Source organism: Oryctolagus cuniculus, chromosome 2, assembly GCF_051225735.1.
Source record: "Oryctolagus cuniculus isolate XC-2025 breed Fujian yellow rabbit chromosome 2, ASM5122573v1, whole genome shotgun sequence".
NCBI lineage: Eukaryota > Metazoa > Chordata > Mammalia > Lagomorpha > Leporidae > Oryctolagus > Oryctolagus cuniculus.
Window position 1 is genome coordinate 19,206,335 of NC_142868.1, and position 27,091 is coordinate 19,233,425.

Here is a 27,091-nt window from a genome sequence, read left to right on the forward strand (position 1 = left end):
CTAAAGAGGCCATCAAACCACTTAGACAAATAGCAGTGGAGCAGGAATCAAGGAACCTGATGTCTGGGTTTGTTTGTTTGACCTTGTACTAAGCCACTTTCTAGAACTGTTTTCTCTTCTATTTAAAAGATAGGATAGGATTAGGTGTTGCCTGTATGAATTTCTTGAATAAATAAAAGGAACGAAGCTTCCAACTCTGAAATTTTAGTATATTTGCTCTTGGTTCAAAATTCATTATTGAAAAGTGTCAGTGATTTAGCTAAACAATGTGGTTCCCTTCTCTGAAGCATGGGCATTGAGTCGGAGGATGCAGAACTGCCACTCACCTGCCACCTGTGTGATCTCAGGGGAATGAACTAAACTATCTAAACCCCAAACACCTCCTGCATAAAGATAATCATATAAACAACTATTTTACACCACTGTTGTTAGGGTTCAGTGAGATAAATCAGAGCCCAGTACTTGGCATAGAATAAATTCTCAACAATGATATCTGCTACTCAATATAAATACTCAATACTCAATTGAAAATCAAACAACACTGGAGTACATGTATAAGTTTACTCCTTGACTGCTTCTTATGAAAAAAACAAAACAAAACCTTTTGCTACAAAGCACAGCAGACGACTCTTTCTTTCTTGCAGTCCTTCACTGAGTTGAGTTCCTATGAAGGACAGAGATACCATAGGTTGTAGGAATGCCAAATGTCTGTTGGGTTCTCTGCTTACCTGAAGCAAAGTGAAAACCAGTCCTACACTTGTCCTGCCTTGGCTCAACCTCTGGGAAAAGCAGACACAGCAAGAGCAGAAAATAGTTTTTGTTTCCAATAGGCCAGTCACAAAGCTCCCCAGCCATAAGCTTTTCAAGAATTTCTCTAAGAAATAAGACATCCATATGGTGCATGAAAACTGACAAGATACCGCAAGTTTGCAAATGTGAGAGGAGCTGTAAAGTACCACATCATGTTTTAAATGATGGTATCTGAAATACACACAGAAGGAAGAATGGAAAACAAAGCCACGGGAGCAAAACAACTCGATATAAAGTCAATTTTGCCACCAGTGGTCTATCAACTAAATTGTCTTAGCATTCATACTTCTCACAAATTTGTGATCAATCATACAATCACTTTTTAAGTGGATAAAATGACAAATGAAACATTATATTGTCTTAGGAATCTTCTTTTCTTGTGAATAACTTTTTTTATGGACTAGAATGCTGACAAGTCAGTAAACAGCTTGCATACTGTGTGGTATGGTAGCCGCTGGCCACATATGGCTACTGAGCCCTTGAAAATATGTCCAGTTGTGCTCACTTCAGCAGCACAGATGCTAAAATTGGAAAATATGTCCAGTCAAAATTAAGATGTCTGATAAATGCAAAATATATCTGGGATTTCAAAGTCTTAGCATGAAAAATACAATGTACAATATCATCAATACTTTATTGAATCATGTTGATACAATATTTTGATTATATTGCATTCAATAGAAGATTAAAATTAATCTCTTCAACATGTAGCTACTAGACAATTTAAAATTATGTGTGTGATGTACATAATATCCCTATGTAAGAGTGAAAACCTTTAAAGTTTTGTATTTCACTCTCAAGTTTGATTTAATAGATGCAAATAATTTTAATAAGTTATGGAATCAGGAAATTTGGGAATTGTGAGGGGGTAGTGGATGGGGCCATAGCAGTGCACAACTCTAGGGGGCGCCACTCACATCACAGCCTGTGGAGAGCAATCCTTGGAGCTTCACAGTGCTCAGCTTGTACTACCCTGCATTAAACGCTCTATAATCCTTGCTTGCTACAAAACCATTAGAAATACCTTCCAGAACATTCCAAAGACAATTCTGTAAATCTTTTCAGTTTCCTCCATACCTTTTCAAAACATACCTAACAATGAAATGTAAATTTATAAAATGAATTTTAGCCAGTACTCCAGAATCCAGAGTGTGGAAAATAGAGCTGATCATATTATAAAACTCAAATAGGATGCGGAAGATGACCAGAGCCTCATCAAGTACAGGATACACACAGGGATGCAATGTTCTCAAGAAAACTGTTTACTTCCTGGAGACCAGAGGCATTTTTCGGAGGGTAGCATTCACTTTAATTACAAAATGCACCCGCCTCTCTCTTCCAAGGGAGAAAAGTCTGTTGTTGCATCTATAATGTAGCTTTAGTTTTTGATGCCAAAAATGATTCAGTAAACACAGTTATGTTATGGTATTCTATTTCTTATTCAGTACTCAAATTAATCTCAAGGCAGTGCTGGCATTAATTCAATTTGATGCCTGTACTAAGGATTTCACATAGGTGCCTTCATCCAATTCTTCTTCGCAACCAATAAACTCTTAATTCATGGTAATATATTTATTTCTAGTTCAGTTCATGTTAAGGAGTGCAGTACTTTACAGAAAACTAATTAATATCAATCATACATTATAACACATTTAATGGTTCAGAGGAAAATCCTACACTAGGGGAAAGATTAGATGAACCAAGGGGTCTTAGCCCATCCTATTTACTCTATTTTTAGGATTGGAGAAAAAGACGCCAAGCATCATTTCAAATATAAATTTAATTGAAGGCTGCATCATAGGAAGGCTGGGAATTAAGAACCCTGATACTGATCCCTAATAGGACATTGATTTGATGTGGCCCAAGAATATAATTTATACCCTCAGACTCTGTTTTCTACCTATTTTGTGTAATAACCATATCATTTGCAACTTGGTAAAGATATTCAAATTCAGACACATGACTCTATTAAAATAATGAACAACCTCACTAATAGCTAGCCTTCTGCAATGGCTGGTAACAATTCTATTTTTAGGTAATGTTTGAGTAGTGCTGATAGCATCATATTTCCCGTGATTGTACATATAGTCAGCGGGATAGTTCAAGTGTGAGCTCTTGTCTCAAATAAATAGCACCCCCTGGAGTTGTGCAATATAGTGGTCCTCACATTTCCTTAAAGAGTTGCAATTAGAAGGTCTACTTCTCCCCCAGGCAAAAAGATCTGGAGCAGGTTTGAAAAAGCTTAAAAAACATAACAAAACTAATGCAATAGATCTGCTTGACATGCCTACTCATAGCACCCAGTCTTTCCACAGTAGGCTTTTCACTCACTGTATTACACAATTTGTCCACAATAGCACACAACCAGCTTACAAAACAAAAAAAAAAAGATAGAGACATATCACATATTAATTTTTTTCTTGCATCTTTGGCTCAGAAAACCTCTAAACCTCATATTTAAAAACAAAACAAAACAAAAATCCTCATCACTAGAAATAAAACAAAACTGCAAACAGCAGCAACACAACGGCTCCTAGAGATAGTGTAGTGATAATGCCTCCTGATACTCACTGGCAAAGCCGAATCCATAGACGATAACCCCAGAAAGCGTGTCATTCATTTTACTGCAGTGTACATACTTGTATCGCGAGTAGAGGGACTGCTCACCACGGGGACTTAAACTTGCTACTTTTTAATTCACAAGGGCATGGTGACGTGGGAGGCACCTCAGAGCCACTGCTCAATGAACTCTGCAATAGGGCACAAGTCTGAAACCCAATCTTAGCCAGATATGGACGTAAGAGCAAATATGTACAATATCATGTGCTTTCCAACAGCTCTGTGTCTCGAGGGAGCTCTCTGACATCAGCAGCGGAGACAGGTGGTTCCCTTTCCAACTGTGGAAAATAAAACCCTAGTGCAGAGGCACTAAGTAAATATAGCAGTACTGTGATTTTTCCTTGGTGCGCTCTCCCTGTGATTTCTGTCTCGTGATGATATTTATCAAATGAACCTATTCAGGACGTCTTTCCTTGTTAATCACTGGCCACACATTTGCAAACTGGTGAATGTGGACAGGCAAGATAGCAGCAGAGGACCCAGTTTGGCTGCCCTAGTTGGAACTGGACTTTGCTGCTTCTGGTTGATTTGGGATATGTTGTCAGGTGACCACCCAGACCTCTGCTGGACTGTGTCACTCTTAGTCCCCTGTCATTAATACAACCCAACAAAATGACAGGCGAGAGTCAGACCATCTTCAAATCACATGCACGGAGCAGGTCAATACAGATCATATCCACTTGGAGTCTGAGAGCTAAAACCAGCTGAAATGTTCTAAGCCCTTTGTGGTCACAACTATTTGCTTTTGAATTTAAGAATTACTAGCAGAAGGGCACCCTGTAACGTGTGTAGAAGATTACTTAATTCAGCTTCTATTTCCTTTTCGGCACATAGATACTTTTACACTCTGACAGCCGCTGGCTCCTAAAGCATTCTCCTTTTTGTTGTATCTCCTTAGAAACACAAATCTTGTTCCCTGGCAGCAGCGGCGCTAAGTGCTGTACCACATGCCCAAACTAGTTCTCCCTCGCAGCTTTAATTCACAGTAAGTGGCATGAAAGGAGGTCAACCTTTCTCAAAAAAACATTTGAGTTCTTCACGACTTCAGAATCGATTTCAGAAAGCCATACTCCCCAGTATGTAAAGAGTGCTTTCCTACTTTGAAATCCTAGCCATAACTATTGACAACTTTCTGGAATGCTCCACAAAGAGGCAAACATGGGATGATGATCATTACAATGTCTGGTTTAATTGTCTATGAATTCAGGAATCCGTGAGACAAGGAAAGAAACTGCCCTGTGCTGATTTCCTCTCAGATCCTCCTTTAGTTTAGAGCAACTTAGGGCAGCACGCACATGCTATGCCTTTTCTTTCCCGAGGTGTTCACTGAATGCTTAACTCAATAATGCCATCTTAATCCTGAAGGTTTCCATGGCAACTCACAGCTGTAATAAACAAGTATAAAGAATGGGGAATGGAGCCAGGTCCTCCTGGCTTCCCCTGTCCTTTTCAACTTTCAAAGGACCAGGTCTTTGCCACTTCTCTATGTTCACGGCTCACAGATCTCTGGGCTACAGCAGAAATAATAGTAATAAAAAAATGACATCTAACAGTTGATGAATACTTACTGTGTGCCAAACACCATGCTGACCAGTTATGTGGATTATCTCATTTAATCCTTACGCTAGCAGTGGGAGTAAGTACTATTATTATGCTGACTCTATGGATATAGTTGCTGAAGTTGAGAGAGGTTAAATAACTTTTCTGAAGACAAAACGTTGGTATGTGGGAGATATTAGACTTGAAATCAGTCCTGTCTGACTCCAGACATTTTGTTCTTAATTCAGACAATACAGAAAAATGGTATCATTGCAACTGACAGTCCTGTAACTTAGGTGTCTAAGAATCTCTCCACAAATCAAAAGGGAACTCCAGCATGGTGTCCAGAAATAAAGCAAAAACACCACCCACATCTAGCTAAAACCATCAGGGAAATTAAGAGAAGGCAGGACTCAGACCAGCACACAGCAGGCACAGGGCACCTTGCCTTGAAGCCTTACTACAAATGTCTATGATTTGTAGTTTGATTTTACACATATGATATGAGTTTGATTTGACCCATAAGCTGGACTTTGGAAATTTATATTTGTTAAATAAAAGTTAAAAAAATAATGTCACTTCCTTTGTAGATGAAACCACAAAGTTCACTTGGGGTGTTTGATTCAGGTCATTGCAGAGTAGCCCCAAAGGAGTAAGAGCTCTTATCATAATTTCATTCTTCTTTAATGATATTAAAATTCATTTTGGAAATGCCAACTCCAAATAAAGGCAGAGTATAAGACACAAATTAAGACTGCATGAAAAACTGTATTTGAGAGGTGCGTGCCGTGTCACAGATGTGCTTCAAGTAAGTCTACTCTGTGAAGCACATACACGTTTACCTAATCCTGGACGAAGCCCTAAAAATACACTTTCACATTGCTACTTGCCACCACTAACAGAATTTACTTCCAATAGAGGTTTTACAGTCTGTTGGGAATGTGCTCCAACATGACAAGGTCTCATGAGTTAGGGCGATTCAAAACTCATTGTGGTTTTCTACTCTTCTCTGATTAGGAACCATAACCAAAAACAAACTCCACTAAAAACATTTCTAAGTCAAAGTACCCCAGTCATCTGGCATATGGGTGAGCCACTATGTAGTGGGGCAGGTTCCAAAGTAGAGGACCAAGAAGACAAAGCCAGGACAGGCTGCCTCCTCTGTTGTCCTCACACCTTCTGGAACCTAGAAGAACAAAGGCAGTCACCCTTGGTGCTCAGCCGGGCAGAGGAAAATAAAATGTAATATGAATTCTGAAGTCCCCCCTGCCATGGCCACCACCACACCGACAAAATCCCAAAGCCAAACTGATTATAATATCATTGTGTAGGAATAATTACCTGCCTTTGATTATGTGATATTTTGAGATCTGCTCCAAAGGTGATTATTTTAAAAAAAGAGAAAAACCTACTTTCCAAATGGTAACTAAGCCAAGCTCAAGTTCAAATTCATCATCTCTAAATATATGAATTATGCTGCAAAGAACAAACATTTCAATAAAGAAGCAGAACTCAGATGGAGGGGTCATGTCTGGCCTAAAAGTTAAGACATTGCCGGGGACTCCCACATCCCATCTTGGAGTTTTTGGGCTCAAGTTCCTGCTCTACTTTTGATTTCAGCTTCCTTATAATATGCACCGGGTAGGCAGCTGGTGATGGACCACATAATTGAGCCCCCACCACCCATGTGGGATATCTAGACTGACTTCCCAGCTCCAAATTTCAGCCTGACCAGCTCAAGCTATTGTGGGTATTTGAGCAAGCAGCTGGGAGATCCTTCTTTCTCTCTCTCCTTCCTTCCTTCCTTCCTTCCTTCCTTCCTTCCTTCCTTCCTTCCTTCCTTCCTTCCTTCCTTCCTTCCTTCCTTCCTTCCTTTCTCTCTCTCTCTCTCTCTCTCTCTCTCTCTCTCTTTCTCTTCTCTTCTCTTCTCTTCTCTTCTCTTCTCTTCTCTTCTCTTCTCTTCTCTTCTCTTCTCTTCTCTTCCTCTCCCTCATTTGTTTACATTTCAAATAAATAAAATACATAACTTTTACAAGATAACTCAGATGGGTGTAGAACGCATGGATGATGGAGGCCATTCATACAGCAAGGAGCACCAGAGACAAACTCACGTGTGACATCCGCGTCAGTACACTGCCTCAAGGTCACAGCTTGAGCTTTTGGAATTCCCTGCATCTTCATTTTTCCATCTAGAAAATGGGGATGACATCCACCTTGCAGGCTTATGGGTATCCAAGAGGATTAACTGGCTGAGAGGATGTGGATAAAGAGCCCTTCAGAGTGACTGGCCTGTAGTGGACACCACACACGTGCCCATTTCCTTCTCTGTTCAAGTCTTCCAGCTCTGTCCTCTCTGCCTCTCTTCTTCTGCCTTAAATAGGGCAATTTAAAGTGAAATGCATGCAGTGAAGCATCTACATTTTCTATCCCATGGAGTGGACATCAGGGTTCATGAACAGACAAATCTGCAAGGGACACTGGCCCATGTGGCCCTCTTGGTTGGTGTGCTGCCCACAGGACAGAGAAGGCAGGACAACTCTGGCAGAGGATCCAGGGAGCCTCGCAAAGGAATGTGTGAGAGAGGCATTTTCAAGACCAAAGATTTGGGTGAAAAAAAATCTAGAAAACTTTGAAATGGAAAAGCAAATGGGAAAAAAGTGATATTTGATTCACTTAACCACTGCTGACCTGAGCAAATACATACGGAATTATCCAGAGCAAAGTGTCCCCCAGTGCGACTTTCTTTTAAAGAACTGTTGGCAATTTCTACATTTTCCATTTTCAAGCATCTCTGCAGGTAATTTTAGGCAAAATCATCAGGGATTTTTAAATAAGAACAAAAATAAAAATTTTGAAAATTCAAAAAATAGATTAAAAGCAGGAACATTTCCACTCAGGATATATAAAAAAGAAAAACCTGAATATTTGATTACACATATGTGGTGAGCCTTTCTTTGAATGTCTGCATCATAAGATCACTCTATAAATGCCCAGTGCTGGAAATAAGTAAAATAAACTGATGATATACGAGAGGAGAAGTATATTTGTAGACTTCACACGGTATTTTTCTCCATGTTATCAATAACCACTAGCACCTGTAAGGGCAGTAGGGAACAGGGACGAAAACACCATGCTGCTTGGAAAATTCTTCACAAGGAACCCTCTCTTCAATTCATGTCTTCAGTAGTTATTTATAGCTGCAGACAGTAACTTTAGACCTGTCAGAGGGCACGGAATAGACTTTCTTCTGCCTTGCTTGAACTCTGCCCCGCTGAGGCTGAGGATCCCTTTTCTGAACTGCTTGAGACCAGAAGTCTTTTGGATTTCAGAGTTTTTTTTTTTTTTCATTTTAGAATATTTGCATATACAAGTATATGAAGTACTTGGGGACCCAAGGCTAAGCACCAAATTCATGTTTTTTCCCCACACACCCTACGCACAAGGCTTAAGGGTACTTTTATACCGTATTCTTAGTGCACCTGCATTTTGACCATCACTCAACACTTATGGTCAAGTGTGGAGTTCTTTACTTGTGCTGTCATGTTGGCGCTCAGAAAGTTTCAGATACGAAGCAAGCATTTCAGAGTTTGATATTCAGATGAAGGATGCTCAACCTGTGAACACTAGCTGTTCACAATCTTCCTGCCTTGTAAAAGTAGAGAATGTTGAACCTAACAATTAACATTAAACCAAAAATCCTTTCTAAAGACTCCAGGGCAGTCAAATACTACTTTAGTTGAATGACGCCATGGCAAAGATAAGAGAGACATCACCAGTCTCTCCACATGTAGCCACAAGTGCAGGATTATAGGGATCTGCAAAGGTAGAACACAAGACAAAGGGGAAAGACCTCATAAAGAATTTACTGTGCTCCAAAAGATAGGCCAACAACATGCCGGTGCTACACTTGCGTGCAATTTTCTGTCTTCCTTGAATAAGCTTCCAGTCTAGGAGTGAATGATCAGACACACAATCAATCAAAATACTCATCTATGAGTATAACACTGAGTGTGTTGAGGGGGAAGGGATAGGAATCAGTCAAGGGCTTGAAAAGAGATCTAATTAATCTTATAAATGCCAGCCAGTCCCTATGAAGACTTCTAAAAGGTCCCTGCCCCAGAGTAATTCAAAATAAAAACTAGATTCATTACTAAATAACATACAGAGAGAGAAGGACAAATAAATTTTATTTTTGTCATAGTAGCTGCTTCAGTGATTACTTTAAAACATCAAGTGTAAAAGTTTTTCAAAGAAAAATTTTGATGCCCTACATTGGTATCCTGCTTTGCCAGGTGCCCTAATCTCTAGTTTAGTGTAATATTGAGTAATTCTGTGTGGGTGCCAATATATAAATACAGGAAGACAGATGAGGTTTGCCAGGGCATTGTTCATCCATTCCTGAGCCATCTAATACAAGCTCTGGGATCCAGAACAAAGTATTGCAGGAGACACACTTGGCTGGAAAAGAGTACCTGGATCGGTCTGGCTTTTGGGGGTGCCTGATGGGATCCTACAAAGGTGACAGGCAGAGGGAGGAAGGATACTAATGGAAGGACAGTATTTCCTTGGACAGGAGCTGATCTACAGGCAGAAGCAGGCTGTGACACTTCCTAACGCAGAGAATGGGTCAAGATATTTAATGTTCCTGGGCCTCGCTCAAATACAGATGACACCACTGGGCTCATGAGTATATGTGCATCACATACCTAGCTTGGCACGTGGTAGACACTTGGTAAATGTTAGTTCTCTTCAATACTAAGGGGGCAAGAAAATAAAATGTCCTGGTGACAAATGATAAATCATACATGGTCTAGTGTTAGCTGCTAAGGGAAATACAAAGAAATATGAAAGGTAGTGAGAGCCAAGATTTGGCTCCCGACCAGGTGGTGGATGCAGCTGCTAACATGATCTTATTGTGAACATTGGTCTTTAACCTGCAAAATGCCAGGAGGCCACTCTTAGATCAGAGACACAATGTCTTAAACTAGAAATAAAGGTTTTTTAAAAATTGAACTTAGCATGTCAACCACATGCCCACTACTATTCAAAGTACTTCACATTTGTTGATCTTACCAAATGGGGACTATTACTACACTTATTCTTTTTTTTTTTTTTAATATGGAGACACACACACACACACAGAGAGAGAGAGAGAGAGAAAGAGAGAGAGAGAAAGTATCTCGACTATTATACACATAATAAATGAGAAGATTGGCACTTGACCTTCAGAAAGCTGGTTCTAGAGTATATGCCCCTAACATACACCTCTTGCCCAACCACTGCACTGCCTCCCTCTATCACCTGCCAAGGTTTTTAATCTTTACAGCACTGAAAGTACACAATTGAGTAGGACCTGTCTCAGGAGACTCCCCATCGAATAGGGAGAATGAAATGTATGAGTCTGGAACAACAGAGGAAGCTACAGGACGTTGCGAGTGAGACACAAAGAACAGAGGACCCAAGCTGTCTGGAAGAGAGGGGGCAGCAGAACACTCTTCCTCCCCTTCTCCCCTACTTTGAAACCAGCCTATGTGTTGGGGACACTCAGTAACAATAATTGCCTTTGTCAACTTTGGGTTATAATTGTATTTCCCATTACTCCTACTTACAAATATAAACAAAATACAGTCTACACCATAAGGTATTTAAAATCTTGACGGGCACAGATACGTGCAAAAATCATTCAAATATGAGTTTCTGTGGTTTGTGGTTATGAATTGAAATCTTGTGATAACAGACACAACATATCATTAGAAACTTGACAAAATCCCACTCCTGTTTCTGAGAGTTACCTGATGATCATCCTCATGACCCCCAAGTCTGGTAGCATTTGCTGTCGTTTGTTGATAAACTGAGATGAACAACCATGAATTTAACCAAGAAACATATGTTAAACTATAATTAACCAATAACCTTCTAGTTGGACAAAAGAAAATTCACAATATTCTTCAAAGACCAGAGAAAGTATTACTCATGAATATAAGTATAATCAAGAAACATGGGCAAATTGCATATTGGTAGCTTTAAAAAACACTAATTTTTAAATGGTGTATGAGCTCAACACAAGCTCTACTTTCTTAACACGTTTGTATGTGTCTAATAGAATACTGATAGCTTTAAATATATATGTATATACATACACACATATATATACATATATAACTATATGTAATATTGATAACTATACAGTGATGAGTGGCAGATCTCTAGAGTCACCTGGCATAACTGAAATAAAAAAGCACCCATTTTTAAAGAAGTGTGGTCGTAGGAAGAGTTGCTTAGGTCCTGCAAATCCCCAAATGTAACCAATGACAAACTGAATAACCACACAATGGAAAGGTTGAACCTCAGAGAAGTCATTAGGATTAGTTAGAAAATGAGAAACTAGTGTTTGTAATAGGAAATTGTTGAGAGACATACAGACACACACACACACACACACACACACACACGAGAGAGGGGGGAGGGAGATTTTGTTGCTCTTGGAAAACCCTAACTGACACAAGACCTCCCAACGTATTGAACTCTCCACATAAGCCAGCAATGCTCTGGGCCTATAAGAACTTTAACTCTTAAATCTTCTCTGTTTCCCTCCCACACCCCCACATGATTGGAGGCGCATAAAACGGAGACCATTCATCAGGATGAAACCCACTGGTGAATGTCTCCAAGCTTAGGATTGTAAATTTTAATGTGATTTTAAAAGCAAATCTAGAGTCCTCTAAGGAGAGAAAATGTGAATAAAATGGAGCTTAAAGAAGATGTTTAGAACATAAGCTCCATAAAGACTAGAAAACCGTCTCATTCACAACTCTGTTCTTAGATCATAAAGTAGTGCCTAAATAACTCAAAAAGCATTGAAGGAAGGAGCTCCACAGCTATGCAGGCACAAATAGGAAAATTTTTCTATTACTTGGTCTCACCCCAAGCTACAAAGGTATTTCAAATAATTCTTGAAAAATGGAATTAAAAGATAAGCTTATTTTGGAGCAAAACCATTAAATCCATACATAGTTTTCTTCATGGTACACATTTTCCATAAACTTTTAAAGACCCCCGGGATATATTACACTTCCAAGTTCATAATAGAGCATTGCAAAGGAGCCATATGTTTGTGCACCCAATATTCGTCTATCTTTACATGCATTTATCTATCTCTCTGCTCATTCAGGAATTTCTACATCTTTCCATTCACCTAACAAGCACTCTATGGGCTGCACTGGCCTGAGGAAGGTGGCAAACATTCTGCCTTTGGAGCACTCACAGGCTAGTAGCCGAGCAGGAGAATAAGCAAGTACAATCACATTAGTACTCTCTATTGGGGTTAAGGCATGCAAGAGGTGCTGGGGAAGCCCCAAGATGGACCCCAGACTCTTCAGTGAGAGTCATTTATTCATTTGCACGTTTACTTCTTAAATGAGCATGTATTAAAGTGGACTCTGTGCCAAGCATTATACTGTGCCCTGGAAACACAAAACAATATATATAATATTAGTGATGGTTAAGTTGTATTAAATGCTTATTATATGTTTATTAAATGTTTATTTTTATTAAACGTTTATTAAATGTTTTAGAAATCATGCTAAGTGCATTATACTTATTCACTGATTATTTTCATACCATTAGGGAATCTAGTATGCATATTTTAAACAAAACTTTTAAAATGTGGTTTATTTGTTTATTGAAAAGGAGAGAGGAGGGAGAAGAGGGGCTAAAGACGGGAGGGGAGGGGAGGGGAGGGGAGGGGAGGGGAGGGGAGGGAAGAGGGGAAGGAGCTAGCTTCCTCCCACTGCTTCGCTCCCCAAATGCCTCAACAGTGGCAGGGGAAGGAGTGCCAAAGCCAGGAACTAGACACACAAGGAAGGTCTCTCAGTAAGTACAGAGACTTAATCCCCTGAACCATCATCACTTCCTCCCAAGGTTTGCATTAGCAGGAACCAAAGCCAGGTATCTAACCCAGGCACTCCAAAGTGGGATGTGGAATGTACATCTCAATTGGTGTCTTAACTGCTGAGCGAAATCCCTTGATATGTATTTTTCATACCTTTTCTTATGAGATAATCCTACAGGTAACACATTCTCATATTTATTCTTCAAATACTGACTGTCACATACTATCCAAAAGCTACCAATTTAATCAACACATAATATTTGCCCTTAATCCTAGTGGAGGAGAAAGATATACCCACAAACAACTACAATTTCAGACTATCTGACTCTCACAGTCTTGCAAAGCCCTTGATATAAGCATAACTATGCCACATCAAAATTTCCCCAGAATTTTAGGATAAAATTTTGAGCATCAGCAACAAGAATATGTTGACAGGTAATTTTTCCCATCTTTATTCATGTCTAAAGAAAATAATCAAGTAGAAACACTAATACATGAGGCAGACATCTTCAAAATTGTATCTAAAAAGAAACTTCTTTTTCTCACTAAATATATTAACTGCAGATCAATATGGCCTGGTCTTAGCACAGCTACCTGAAATGCCCATCAACATCTGTGTTTTCAGCTACCTACTAGCATAAAGCATTGTTTCTTAAGATCTCAGCACCAAAAGTATGAATACAGTGGCAGAAGACGCTGATAGGAATGTCTTGCATTCTTATTAAAATGACATGGATTTAGCTTTGATAGTCACTATATATGGCCATAATTTCTAAATGAAGCCTTATAAATAACTACATTTAGTTACTTGAGAAATCTACAGAATCCATCAACACTCATGTCATGTATCACAGAGGCCCTAGGAAGTTCCACACTCATTCAAAAAGGTTACGGCAGCCAAAGAGTAAATAATTTTTTTTAATCATAAAGCACAAAGGCCATCTCTACTAGCAAATATAAATATATACATTATTGAAAATGAAAATTTGCAAATAGCCTGCATGCAATTAAGTGAGCTTGTGTGTGTGTGCCTTCATGTACGTGTGTACATGGTGCAAGTGCACACCATCCATGTCAGAAAAAAAGCAATGAGGGACAAGAAGAGTCCCCAGTAAAATCAGAAATGAGATTACTCAATACTCAATATAGGGGCTGGCACTGTGGGGTAGCAGCTAAAGCTTCCATCTGCAGTGCTGGCATCCCATATGGGTGCCGGTTCGAGACCCAGACGATCCACTTCTGATCCAGCACTCTGCTATGGCCTGGGAAAGCAGTGGAAGATGGCCCCAGTCCTTGGGCCCCTGCACCTACATGGGAAGACCTGGAAGAAGCTCCTGGCTCCTGGCTTCGGACTAGTGCAGCTCTGGCTGATGTGGCCAGTTGGGGAGAGAACCAGCAGATCGAATACCTTTCTTTCTGTGTAACTCTGACTTTCAAATAAATAAATGTATTAAAAAATACCCAATATAGGTAAAAACAAGGAGATCACTTCTGTGTAGAAAGAAAACGGCTGTCTCATAGCCTTTGTTTTTGCAGTGGTTCCATTCTCCTTTCTTTGGGCAATGTCTAAAAGTTGTTATTTCTCAAATTTATTTCAAAAAAATGGAATTTTTGGCTATATACTAAGTGAGGCATATGAAACAAGACAATAAAAATGAAAACCAGATCAAATCAGCTCAAAAGGAGCCAGAAAGGAAATGCTAGCATCTACCTGGAATGCACTGTGTGTTTTTGTAACCATGTTCTGTATTCAGCTTGGAGTTTCCTGGTATTTTAGACACAAACTCAAATGCATTGGGTTAAATATTTATTATCCAACAAAAGGAAACAGAACTTCCCTGACACACTTATTTCAGTTGCTACTCTATCCCTACTCTCAGAGTACAGTCAGGGCCATCCTTGCTTCGCCTATATTTTTCTCCATAGAATGTATCAGTTTTCTAAATTCTTTGTCTTTTGCTTATATTCTTTCTGTTCCACTAGAACGCAAGGTCCTTAAAGACAGCAGTCTTATTTATTCTTTATTTCACTCTTTTATTTCAAGCTTCTAGAACCTTGGATCGTGGCCATGAGAGATAGGGAGACAGTCTTCTCCCAATTCTGTATTCCAGGATAAATTCATCATGAGGTTCAGAAAATAAATTGCACCACGCTATGAGGCTATGCTGGGTGGGTGGGGAGGGGAAATAATAGCCTGACTATCCATGACCAGGATTAAATAAAATACGCACACAAATATATAGTGACAAGGGAACAGAATCTAGAATGAGAATATCTAAGTTCAGCCACCAACACCACCACATCCCTCTGTGTGTTTTCCACCAAGCAACCTGGCATAGCCGGGGGGTATTCAGGCTCCGAGCCAAGAGATCATGGATGTGCTTATACTACTGGATGACCATTAACAACCCTTAGCCTTTCTGTGCCTCTGTTCCCCAACTGCACATGTGGATAATAAGAGTACCTGCTTCCAAGGATTACTGTGGGAATTCAATGAGTTGATAGCTGCAGATCAACCATAGCTTTGCCTGATGCATAGGAATGCTAAGTACTCAGTTAATTTGAACTCATGCCCTTCATTTGTAAGGCATGCATAATAACTATCCTTGATTGTAACGATCAAGTGATCTTAATATGTGATAAACTTTCAAAATAGAATATGTGCTTTTTTTCATGGAAGAAGACTATGTTCATGATATGGTTATCCAGAAAGTGAAGAAAGAAAGAAAAAAGTAAATCTGCCTTACTGATCACCAAACAATTACTATTAACATTTTCTTGTAAATTTCCAGATTTCTTTCAATGTCATAATCCAATATGCGTGTTTATGAAAATATAACTTTTAAACAGAGTTAGACGTATGTGACACATTGCTCTGCAACCTGCTTTTCTAAAAGCTTATCAAAGATGTTGTCTCACAAGCACAAATAATGATCTACCACATACTATACTATAACTGTCTCATGTTCCGTTGTTGGAAAGTACCTTGATTTATTTAGCCAAAGCTCCATTTGTAGTCAGTTTGCTTCCAATTTGTGGAAGTGCCTTAGAAACTACCACGAATTACATAAATGTTCGCAATCATCACTGCCATTTTTAAAATAAATACCTAGTCATCGTTATTAAAGTCTTGAAAGATCTTCCTCCATCATTTGTTTAAAATAGTGACACTTTCATCTAATTGTATTCACAGTGTATTAAAAAGAATGGCATTCAGGGACTCGACACCTGAACATAAAAACATGTGGATGACTGAAGTAGAACTAGGGCAGAGCATTGGGGTGTTCGGGGTGGGAGGTTAGGGATCCCCATCAGTGTATTTCTCAGTACAAACCCAGTGCTCTTGTCCCTGGAACACACCACCTCCCTCTTATTATTCATAGACTGATATCACTCAGTGATTGCTGTCATTTTCCCCCAAGTCTACCGTGACCTCAGAACTTTTGACAATGAACTCCAAGTAGGTTATGATGAGGCAAGTAGAACTGTCAGGAGAAGTGAAATGTATTTACTAATCTCATGTTGAGAATATAAAGATTTAAAGAAAAGCCTATGAATACTTGCTGAGTAACTACCACGAAGAGTGCATGTTATACGTGGCTAACTTTGCAGCCTTATTTGCGGATCTCACTGCTGGGGCTGTCTTCCGAGCTCCTTCAGATTAGGAACTGTGTTCTTTCCTTCTCCATATCCCTATCTTTGCCTAAAAGAAGGGCACATAGAAGTGAAAGCTTAGTAAATGTTATTCACTTGTATATGTGCAGTTGAAATAATAACTGAAATCCCTGATCTTATGTATTTTGCAATCTCATTGATTAATAACTGAAATTAAAAGTGCCAATTATTCTCTGGAAACAAAACCTGCCATGCTATTGCTCGTAGGATGCAGTTGGGCAGAATATCCAAAGGCATGACAGCAAGCAACTTGGAACTGCTATTCTTTTTGGTAGCAATATATTTTCTCTATTAATTAATGTTGTGACTTAGAGTGAATGTGCATGGCAGGAACCGAAGGCCCTGCTGATACCAATTTCACAGAAGAAGGTGGTTTCTACATTGAGATATATTGGGGATGCACTACTCCCTGGCTCCAGTCCCAGCATGAGCTGGATGGTTTCAGCTTATAAAACTCTGGCCTTTCCCCTCTTCAAGGCCACAATTAACTGCACTGTGACTTTCATTCATTCAACAAATATTTACTCTGCCTGCCCAAGAGGCACTGCACTGCAGTGAGTGCTGGATCTGGGGACAGCCAACATGGCGAAAACTAATTTAAGTTCACAATAGAATATTCATAAGTATATCAGGTCACTTCATGATGGGCCATTCTGACAAATAGTATTTATGACTACTAAAGGTGAGGCTTACATATTTTTATCTCCTGATATTACAGTTTGAACCTGTCACCCTAGGCAGGAAGATCTTTTTAGCCCAACATGGAGGAGGAATAAGTAGGTTTTATCATCTCCTGCCTATTCTAGCTACTTCATACTGACTACCAGAAACTGTTATGAGAGATATGACTGTGTCTGAACTCTGAGAGAGGACTGCAAATAGTGAGTGATGTCTGCCATGAATAAAGAGTGGGTCCAGGGGCCAGTGCTGTGGTGCATCGGGTTAAGCCACCACCAGTGACTTGTATCAGTGACATGGGAGCCAGTCTGAGTCCAATCTGCTCCACTTTTGATCCAGCTGCCTGCTAATGGCCTGAGAAAGCATCAGAAGATGGCCCAAGTACATGGGTGCGTGTCACCCACATGGGAGACCCAGATGAAGCTCCTGGCTCTTGATGCTAGCCTGGCTCAGCTAATTTTTTCTCTAATTTCTTTACTTAGATGTATCTTGTTTTTGAAAAAAAAAAAAATCTTAAAGCTCCTTGAAGATTGATTATCTTACATCCTCAATCCGTTTAGCTTGTACAGCACCAAGCAGACTTCTTGCTGTATCAAACAGACTCAACAAATGCATTTTGTGTGAATGCATGCAAAAATCAGTCTTGAAGCCCTGAAAAACCTGGCTTCACATTCTATTGCCACAGTCACGATTTTGAATACATTCATGCAAATAGAGTGTGCCTCAGTTTCCCCATGCTTAAAATAGAGAAAATCTCTAGAGTTTGAAATCAGTGATTCTACATCTCATATGATATTGTTTCAAGGAGAACTTTTGCACTTTGAAATGTCTCTTTTCATGTAATAAAACAAGGGAGTTGTTAAGGTTGTTATTTTTTTCTATATAAAAGAAGTGAATTGCGAATCCTCTGGAGTGGTAGCTCCGCTTTCACTCTCGATCTATTCTAAGTTACCCATAAATGAATGGTGATTCTCTCCTCTTGCTTCAGCCCTTAAAAAACGTCCACTTTCTTACTAATAGAAAATAGGACTTGAGTGATGGCCCTTACACTAATTGGTCAGAAGCCCTAGATAAAATATTGTTATTGACGGAATGTTCTACCTTTTTTTTATGCACTGATAAAGTAGCTTAGCAGAAACCATAGAGAGCAATTGGAGGACAAAGAGAAAGGACCTGGAACTTGGATCAGATTGGAAAGATCAAGGCAGCAACACAAGATTCTTGCTAATAAAAGGCCCTGCTAAGCGGTTATAACAGAAGCCAGCCTATTCAAGGAGACGCCCAGAGTAGGGAGGTGGGAATTGCCAATGGTGAGTGAGAGGCCATGAAAAGATCCACAAGGCTCGATGTGCTCTGTTCGACCCCTGAGGTCCACGTAGGAGCAAATGTAAATGAAATCACTTTCGAGACTATAATTTTTAACTCAGCAAGAAGAGGGGTATGCATAAAGAAACCCCATCCCAATCTGTCAAAAGCTATCTATTGATTTCAAAAGATAAAACATAAAATGTTCAAAGGAGCATCATAAATATAATGGTACGGGTTAAGATCAAGTGCAGGGAACTTGTGCCGTTGGGGCTGTATTCTGCCGTGGCAGGTGATGAACTAACTCAGGGAGTTAGCAGATCTTTTCCTGGAAATGAGCCCTTGGCTACTAGGACTTGATCCATCTAAATTTTAAAAGGACAAAAATGAAACCAAGGTTAATGTCTCTATTAGTCCTCATGATGGGAGTTTGTTTATCCTGTGGTCAAGGTTTTAATTTGCCATCGTTACCACTAAACTACTACATTGCAGAAAACACTTTCCCGGCCAGCAACTTGGCAATGTGTGGAGGCAATCAGAATCCATGAAGGAGCCAGCAAATACCTCCTGCCCCTGGATGATTTCATTCTGGCATAATCCTTGGATAAATCAAAGCTCCCTTCTCCCCAAAACCCTAACCTTGTCTACAAAGAACACTGACTATGTTCATCTTCTGAGGCTGGCGTAGTGATGCTGAGGGTTGAGCTGGGCCAACATCCCATGTCAGGCTGCCTGTTTATGTCCCAGCTACTCTACTTCAGTTACAACTCCATGCTAATGCACCTGGGAAGGCAATGACTGATGACCCAAGTATTTGGGCCCCTGCCACCCAGGTGGGAAACCAGGATGGAGCTCCTGGCTCCTGGCTTCAGTCTGAACCAGATCCAGCCATTGTAGCCATCTGAGGAGTGAACCAGCAGATGAGATGGATCTCTCTCTCTCTCTTTCCCTCTCTGCCCCTCACCCTTCCTTCTGCCACTCTGCCTTTAAAGCTTTGTTAAAGAATTCCTCTTCTCTCTTCCCCTGACAACTCAAACTTTCCTCCCTCATGTCTGCAAACCTCTCCTTCCCTAACCTCAGAAAAGAGACAATGGAAGCAAGTTTAGCTGGAATTCTTTGATGCTGGCTTCCATGTATATAGATACCACTATCACTCAGCTTCCAGAGTCCTCCTCTCAGCTTGCTCTACTATTGAAATACCCAGAGCCACTGAGGGCTCAGGCACCCGCTTGGAAGAAGCAGAGAACTCTCTGAGTTCGGCAAACCAGTTCCAGCCACAGAGAGCCTGTCCCAACCAGAGCTCAACCTCTGCTGGTTTATATCAGCTGCAGAACACAGCCTGGGCCAGCCCACCCAGGAAACAGCACAGAGGGCTCCTCTATAAAAAATAATAATAATCAAAATAAAAGTCAATTGAGTCCCCTTCATGGGCACTCTCCCCACGCCCTTCCTACCAGGGTTCTCAAAGGGAAAGCAGTGGGCCATACCACGGCAACCATCTCACAAACAATCCCTTGCTCCCACACTTGCCCCCTTCTGCTAAGGAATGGGCCCAACTTTGATTCTTCAGATAACGTTCACAATTAAACTCTTCAAGACTCTGTACCCTGAGAAAACAGTAAACAACCCAACTCTTGTCCTCAGATAACCAAGTATGTGGGGGGGGGGGGCAGGGATGGTGGTAGGGGGAGGGGCAGTAAAAGGCAGCCAATGAGAAGGGCTTCTCAAACTCCATCAAGAGAGAAATGCCTGTCAAACACCTTGGGAGTTAAAAGCGTTTCTTCCAGCATTTCCAGATCCCAGGCTAAGCCAGGCGTGGGGTGTGAGTTGGCTGCCTTTATTTTAAAAGCTTCCTATGCCGACAAACCAGGGGCCAGGCAGGGGGTGCATAAAACCCCCAGGCATGTGGCACGCCATTTTGTTTGACATTTCACTGGTGACAATAGAACTGTCTGAAAATGCTCATATCCCACCAGGCACAGGCAGGTGGCAGGGGAGGGGTTAAGGAGATAAGCACACTTTGTGTAGGGGTGTTCTGGACTTTCTTGGAAAAGGCACACAGAACCTTCTGAGAGCAAGTGTGGTTTCACTGGCACAGATTCTGTGGATGAGTTGGGGGCAGGGGGAAGTTTTTGGGCTCAGTTTTCACAAGGAAACTTAATCCTGAAAGGAAAAAAAAATAAGAATTCTGTGATTTAAAGGGAACCAGGGCATTTACCTAAATAGAACACTTTGGCTGGTCCCCAAATTATGTGATGCTACAAGTGTTAGTGAATACATTCTCCGTATTCCAGGCTTGCTCCTTCCCCATCATTCATTCATCTCACAAGGGTTTATTAAATAAGCAAAATGTTCACAAAAGGTCCTCACCAGGCTGGAGCTAGGCTGTGCAGGGAAAGACCCAGATCATCAGAGATGGATTTTGACCTCATGGAATTTGCAGTCTTGATCGGGGAAAGGCACAAACACCAAAGATCCTTCAGTGCAAGACAGAAATGTCAGGCATGCAAGAGGCAGGTCTCAAATGGACTGGCTGTTTGGCACTCGAAGGGAAATTGATTCCAGCTGGGGCAGAACATATTGCTCTGCCTTGGCGCCCAGTGGAAGACTGGGAGCTCTCAACATCCCATCACATCAAGGAAGGAGATCTCTAAGAGAACTGCCCTTTCTTGCCAAGATATGCAGGTACACATCCATGTGTGGTCTGAATTTCTATAACCATCGAGGGGGTTGGCTCCTGCCTTTCCCCCAGTTATAGCAGTGGAGGAAATGTGTTCACACCATAGCTAAGTTTCTTTTGTTTAAAAAAAAAAAAAAAACTGCCACATCCTAAGAGGTTTTCTGTTTTTCTGCTTTCTTTTGACTTCAGAACGTTCAAAAGACAAAGCCGGCGTTGATTTCAGCAGCTCATGGGAAGGCTCTAAATCTCTGGGTCCAAGGCAGAGACTTCTGCTTGCATTTTTGCTTTCTGGGTATGTGTTTGGTTCACTCCCAACAGATACAATGGAACGCTTCAATGGAAAACTCCCAACTCATTTTCCATCTATGAATGAACAGAAGGCATCCTGTGGCTAAGGAGGGGTAAATATTCCACCCCATCCAGGGGCCTGCTGGCTGGCCCAGGCTACTCCATTATTGTACCCACTCTGACATCCACATACAATTTGCTGAAGCTGGTGCTGTTTCATGGCAGGGTGATTTGTCACTGACACCTCTTTGCCACTTCAACTGGAGGCCACTGCACTGGGGCAAGGTTCAAGGAAGTTGGCTGAAACTGAAGCAGACATTTTATCAGCTAACTATTGCGTTTTCTAGTTCTTGACTTTCCCCCAAGAGCTTCAGTTTTTCATTTTGCTGGCTGCCTTTAACGCCTCTGGTGCTGTTCAACCCCAGGTGGGCTTTTCTGAAAGTAATAGAAGCTCCAGGACACTGTGGTTCTTTTGTTTTGTGGTGAGAGGATATCAGAGAACAGTGCTTCTAACAAAGGAGACCCAGCAAGGCTTCAGTGTCAGAGAAATATGTCTAAAGATGCTGGACAGACAGGCGGACCTGGTGGAGGAGTGCTCAGAGCCCTAAGTTCCTACAGCTCAGAAGAGGCCCCTGGGAGAGGTGGATCACAGCTTGACTCATGGCTTGAAAACAGTCCCTTTCCATGATGCGTCTCATTCATAACTCCTTTTTTTTTTTTTTTTTTTTGACATGCAGAGTGGACAGTGAGAGAGAGAGAGAGAGAGAGAAAGGTCTTTCTTTGCTGTTGGTTCACCCTCCAATGGCTGCCGCGGCCTGCGTACCGCGCTGATCCGAAGGCAGGAGCCAGGTGCTTCTCCTGGTCTCCCATGGGGTGCAGGGCCCAAGCACTCAGGCCATCCTCCACTGCACTCCCTGGCCACAGCAGAGAGCTGTCCTGGAAGAGGGGCAACCGGGACAGAATCTGGCGCCCCGACCGACCGGGACTAGAACCCGGTGTGCCGGCGCTGCAGGTGGAGGATTAGCCTATTGAGCCACGGCGCCAGCGCTCATTCATAACTTCTTCACTTGCTCCATCACTCATCTGTTTCTTCACTATTCATTCATTAAACAAGTGAGCCCCTAATAGAAGGCCCTGCAATGCCTGGATGCTAGCTGTGGACACCAAAGTGTAAGTAAGTTTAGGTGCTTCTTTCCAGGAGCTGATGAACCTGTGAAGCAAACACGAAGGAAGAAGGAGACGGTGGTGATGATGATGATGACTGATAGACAAGAAGCGACATCATAGAGCTACCAGAACAGGAAGAAAAAGGGGAGGAAAGCTATCAAGGAATAAAAATTAGAGTAACAAGAAGGAAAGATGCACTGATCTTCACATATTGAGAAACAGATTCTCCAAATGCTCCAATTGTACAGAAGTAAAATTGTAAGTTGCCCTCTGGAGATGGGAAAGGAAGAAAGCCATTGTAATCTGAGATCAACCATCTCCCAAAGAGTTCCCTTTCAAAATCATATTTGCTGCTCTCCTTTTCCTTAACGCCACTCCCATCCGCAGCATCTGCATGACTTCGTTCCTTGTGCTCTTGTGGGAGCTCCTGTGTTTTCTTTGAGAAGACTACAGCCCAGAATGCCAGGAGAAATTGTCCAGTTTCCTTCTGGAGTGGCCTCTCTCCCATCCTTTACAAAGGAGGTATGTCAATGTTGGCTCAGCCCTGCCTCTCCTGGGCACAGGTAGGAATGATACCAAACTCAGGCGAATTACAGACAGCAGCTTTACAATGAAGATACCAAGCCTCAGGAGATGGATTTCACTGTCACATTCATTTGATTAAATTGCAACCTGGTTGGACCCTAGATGGTGCAGTCTTGAACTTCCTGGCCTCCCTTTCTATGTAGACGAGTGCTTTGTTCCACCTCTCCTGGGAGCTGCCCAACTCCATTTTCAGGGACTGTCAGCAGTATTTGGAGGAAGGGTTGTTCAGTTAATGTCCACTGTAGATGTCCAAGAATCTTCAGTAAAAATGGACAAGCCTTGGATTTCCATTTTGCTTTTAGCCAGACTTCCAGTCCAGGGGCTCATGGCCCACTTCTCCCAGTGCAGACAGAAGCTTCCCCATGGCTCCAAGCCTAGCAGGACCAACGTCCACACCTAGCTGCTCACTGAATTCATCCCCTTGTCCCACATCATCAAAGGTGTACAGGAGATGGGGCTGCTGTTCACAGCCCACTGCTCACACACAGCTCATCTCAAACTCTCCTGCTCCATCCTACTTCCTAGGGTTAACAGAAGGTGCTACTTGTCTCCCCCTTTCCTGTCCTTTAGGGCAGTGTGATTGGCTCTTTGTGCGTAATAGAAGGACATGTCAAATTCACATAAAACACATTATCTTTGGAAGAGCCTGAGCTTCCTGCACAATTAAAGAGTCAAAAAGTCCAACCTTCAAGTGCCCTCAGGAAAAAAAAAAAATTGTGCAAGCACAGTTTGCCCCTAAAACACAAACATGGAGAAGCAAAGATGGACCTGAAGGCATTTTGTTGTAAATTAACTTTTCTGAAAATCCTCTCGATATGAGTGATCTTTCACTGACCCATTGTTGATTGGAGTAAACAATTAATTTGGTCATTGAAAGAGTGATTTTTACCAACGACCTGTCATTATCAATCAATTTAGGTCCCCTGCACTAACTACAAAGACGAATAGGAGAATAAATCTGTAAGTGAATAAATTGTCTGCACACAATCCCCGCAGGCCATGTGTTTATAAGTCAACAGCTTAAAATGGAAACCTCTGATGAAGGTAATACACCTGTTAAAGGGGCATAAAACTCCAAACCCAATGGTAAAATATAAAGATTATAAAGCCTCTTAAAGGAGCCATCAAAGCAAACTATTAAATGAATACATCTGCTCCGTGCTAGACTCTAGTTTATAAGTGCCACTCAAAATAAAAGAGATTTAGGACAAACATTTCATAAAAGGACGTGAAAAGCAGTGAAGGGAACATATTTTGAGAAAGAGAGAAAATGAAATGGGTTCAGGTAAGAGGAAGGACTGACCTAAACTCAGGCCAGGACTCAAACACAAGGTTTTATGAGTTTAAGTTCCACTGGCAGGGGTGAGATGCGAGGGGAGACAGCAGGATCCTTACTCAGGTCCCACTTTCTAGGTTGGTTTTACTCTACAGGCAAAAGGGAACAGAATCAGTTTAGTGCTAGACAGGCACCTGCGATGAAACCTAAAAAAGGAAAGAAGGGGGGGAGGAGGGAGGGAGTGGGAAGGAGGGAGGGAGGAAGGGAGGGGGATGGAGGGAGTTAGGAAGAGGAGGGGAGGGAGGGAGTTAGGAAGGAGAGGGGAGGAGAGGGAGGGGAGGGGAGAAGAGGGAGGGGAGGGGAAGCGAGGGATGGGAGGGAGAGAAGAAAGGAAGAAAGGAAGGAAGGAAAAAGCAACTTAAAAACAAACCTCCTGTGAAGGCAGTTCCCATACAATTTCAAACTCCCAGTGTCAGCAAAGGAATGAGGGTGGAATAAACTGCATGACCATGGTTCTACCTGACCCTCTGCAATTTTGTGTTGATGATGATCCATGTTTCTGGTTTCCCATGTCTCAGTGGTTCCAGCCTGAAATGTTGATGTCCCCTGCAGTTCTGCTCTCAGCCCCCTCTGCTTGCTCTTTTTACTCCTCTCTGGCTGATTTCATGGCCTCTGGAGGTCTGAACCTCTGTCACGACAAAGCTGAGCCCCACACCTCTATCTCCAGCCCACACAGCCTGCTCTTGGCCTTGGAGCTGGCTGGCTTTTTTTTTTTTTTTTTTTTTTTGACAGGCAGAGTGGACAGTGAGAGAGAGAGACAGGGAGAAAGGTCTTCCTTCCCTTGGTTCACCCCGCAAAGGCCGCTGTGGCCGGTGTGCTGCAGACGGTGCACCACGCTGATCCGAGGCCAGGAGCCAGGTGCTTCTCCTGGTCTCCCATGCAGGTGCCTTGGGCCATCCTCCACTGCACTCCTGGGCCACAACAGAGAGCTGGACTGGAAGAGGGGCAATAGGGACAGAATCTGGCACCCCGACTGGGACTAGAACCTGGTGTGACGGCGCCGCAGGTAGAGGATTAGCCTATTGAGCCGGCCGCTGGCTGGCTTCTGACCACTGATGTCTTGCAGGTGCAGGGAAGCTCATATTATCTTAATATCCCACCAACACTCTGCTGCTGCTCTGTGTTCTTTGTATCACAATCTACAAAATTCAAAAAAAAAAATCATCTCTGATTTGCTCCTGCCTTTTTGTTCAGTTATAAATGCCTAGGTTCAGATCCTCATCAAATCACACCAGTGTTCTTTTCTGAAACACAATTAGGGCCATTCTCCACCCCAGGCTAAACCATTTCAGTGCCTCTACATGGACCTAGAGGGCGTTCCTGGACATGGCAGGGAGGGTATCCCCGAGTAGACCCCTGCCCGTGCCTCCAGCCTGGCCTCTTATCACTCCCTGCTTCTACCTTCCAAAAATGTGTGCCCTGAAGATGGCTTCTTTTATCTTGCTGTTGCTCCAGATCTACCTGAAATCCCTTTCTGGGGCCTCTTTCCTTATCTAATTCTCTTCATCCTTGAAGAATCAGCTCAGATGTCAGTTCATCCAGGAAGTATCACTGACCCCTGGAGGCCAAGTTAGATCCTTCTGCTCTGAGCTCAAGTGCCAGTATCCTCGTCTACTGGAGCACCGTGCTCATTCTAATCTCAGTGTGGGCATCTGTTTCCCCTACAGACAATGAGTCACTCACATCAGTGGCAGTCTGTCATTCATCGTCCCTACATCCTCTGTATACGTAACAATTAACAACTGCTGAATACGTCATCACTGTCCCCAAAATTCACCCTACACATGGATGTTTTAAAGACCTGAGTTGGCGCTCAGTAAGATAAGAATTTCACAAACTCTGATTTCCTCACATCGATCAAGAAAAAGTTAATGGCCCTTTCCTTGTTTACATTGTGTTTTGCTTTGTTTTGTTTCGAGGTTGGGGGAAGAGGGTGATTGTTTCACTTTTTCTTAAAATCAAATTTGAGCTTGAGTTCAACAAAGCTCATTAATAATAGAATAATAAATAAGTAATTCTTCCTGGGAACCAACCATGTTGAAACACTGCTCTAGATGCCTTATGTATCTGAATTAATTTACTCTCCCATTTCATCACTATCTTCCCCGTGCATCTGCACAAACCAAGGCTTTGAAAATAACACATCCAAGACCAAGCCAACCAGAAGAGATGGCCTATTGTTCCATACCAGGCTTTTCAATTGTGCTACACTGTCCCTAGCTGAAATTCAGTGTGCTGTGATTGACTTCCACATCATGGAACGGAATTGTGCTGTGACTCCATAACATTTACAGGCATAACAATCAGTATGGAAATGGACACCAATCAATCAGTGTGGGGAGCAACTGGGAGCAACTCAGACTAGACTAAGTTACTGGAATTAAGACTTATTCTATGCATCTGCTCTCCCACAATATGGCGCTGGGAGAGGAGCAAACAGCTTCTACCCAGCTGCCTCTCACCAACTTGACAAGCTGCAGGGGCTGCTCCTGATTGGAGGAGAGCAGCGTACTCGGCT

At 41.9% G+C, this 27,091-nt stretch overlaps 1 protein-coding gene across 3 annotated transcripts in view; it reads right to left on the reverse strand.

Moving 5' to 3' along the window:
- The window catches only part of PPARGC1A (PPARG coactivator 1 alpha), a 361,394-nt gene that overhangs the window by 116,417 nt on the left and 217,886 nt on the right, over positions 1–27,091 (reverse strand). The window contains exon 1 of one of the 3 annotated variants that reach the window (XM_051842173.3): positions 3,382–3,562. The exons of 1 other annotated variant lie outside the window; for it this stretch is intronic. In XM_051842173.3, the coding sequence (XP_051698133.2) occupies positions 3,382–3,426 (45 nt within the window). In that variant the 5' untranslated portion in view covers positions 3,427–3,562. Of the gene's footprint in view, positions 1–3,381; positions 3,563–27,091 lie in introns of those variants that run through there. One more of the 3 variants, XM_070069601.2, reaches the window with a different exon arrangement.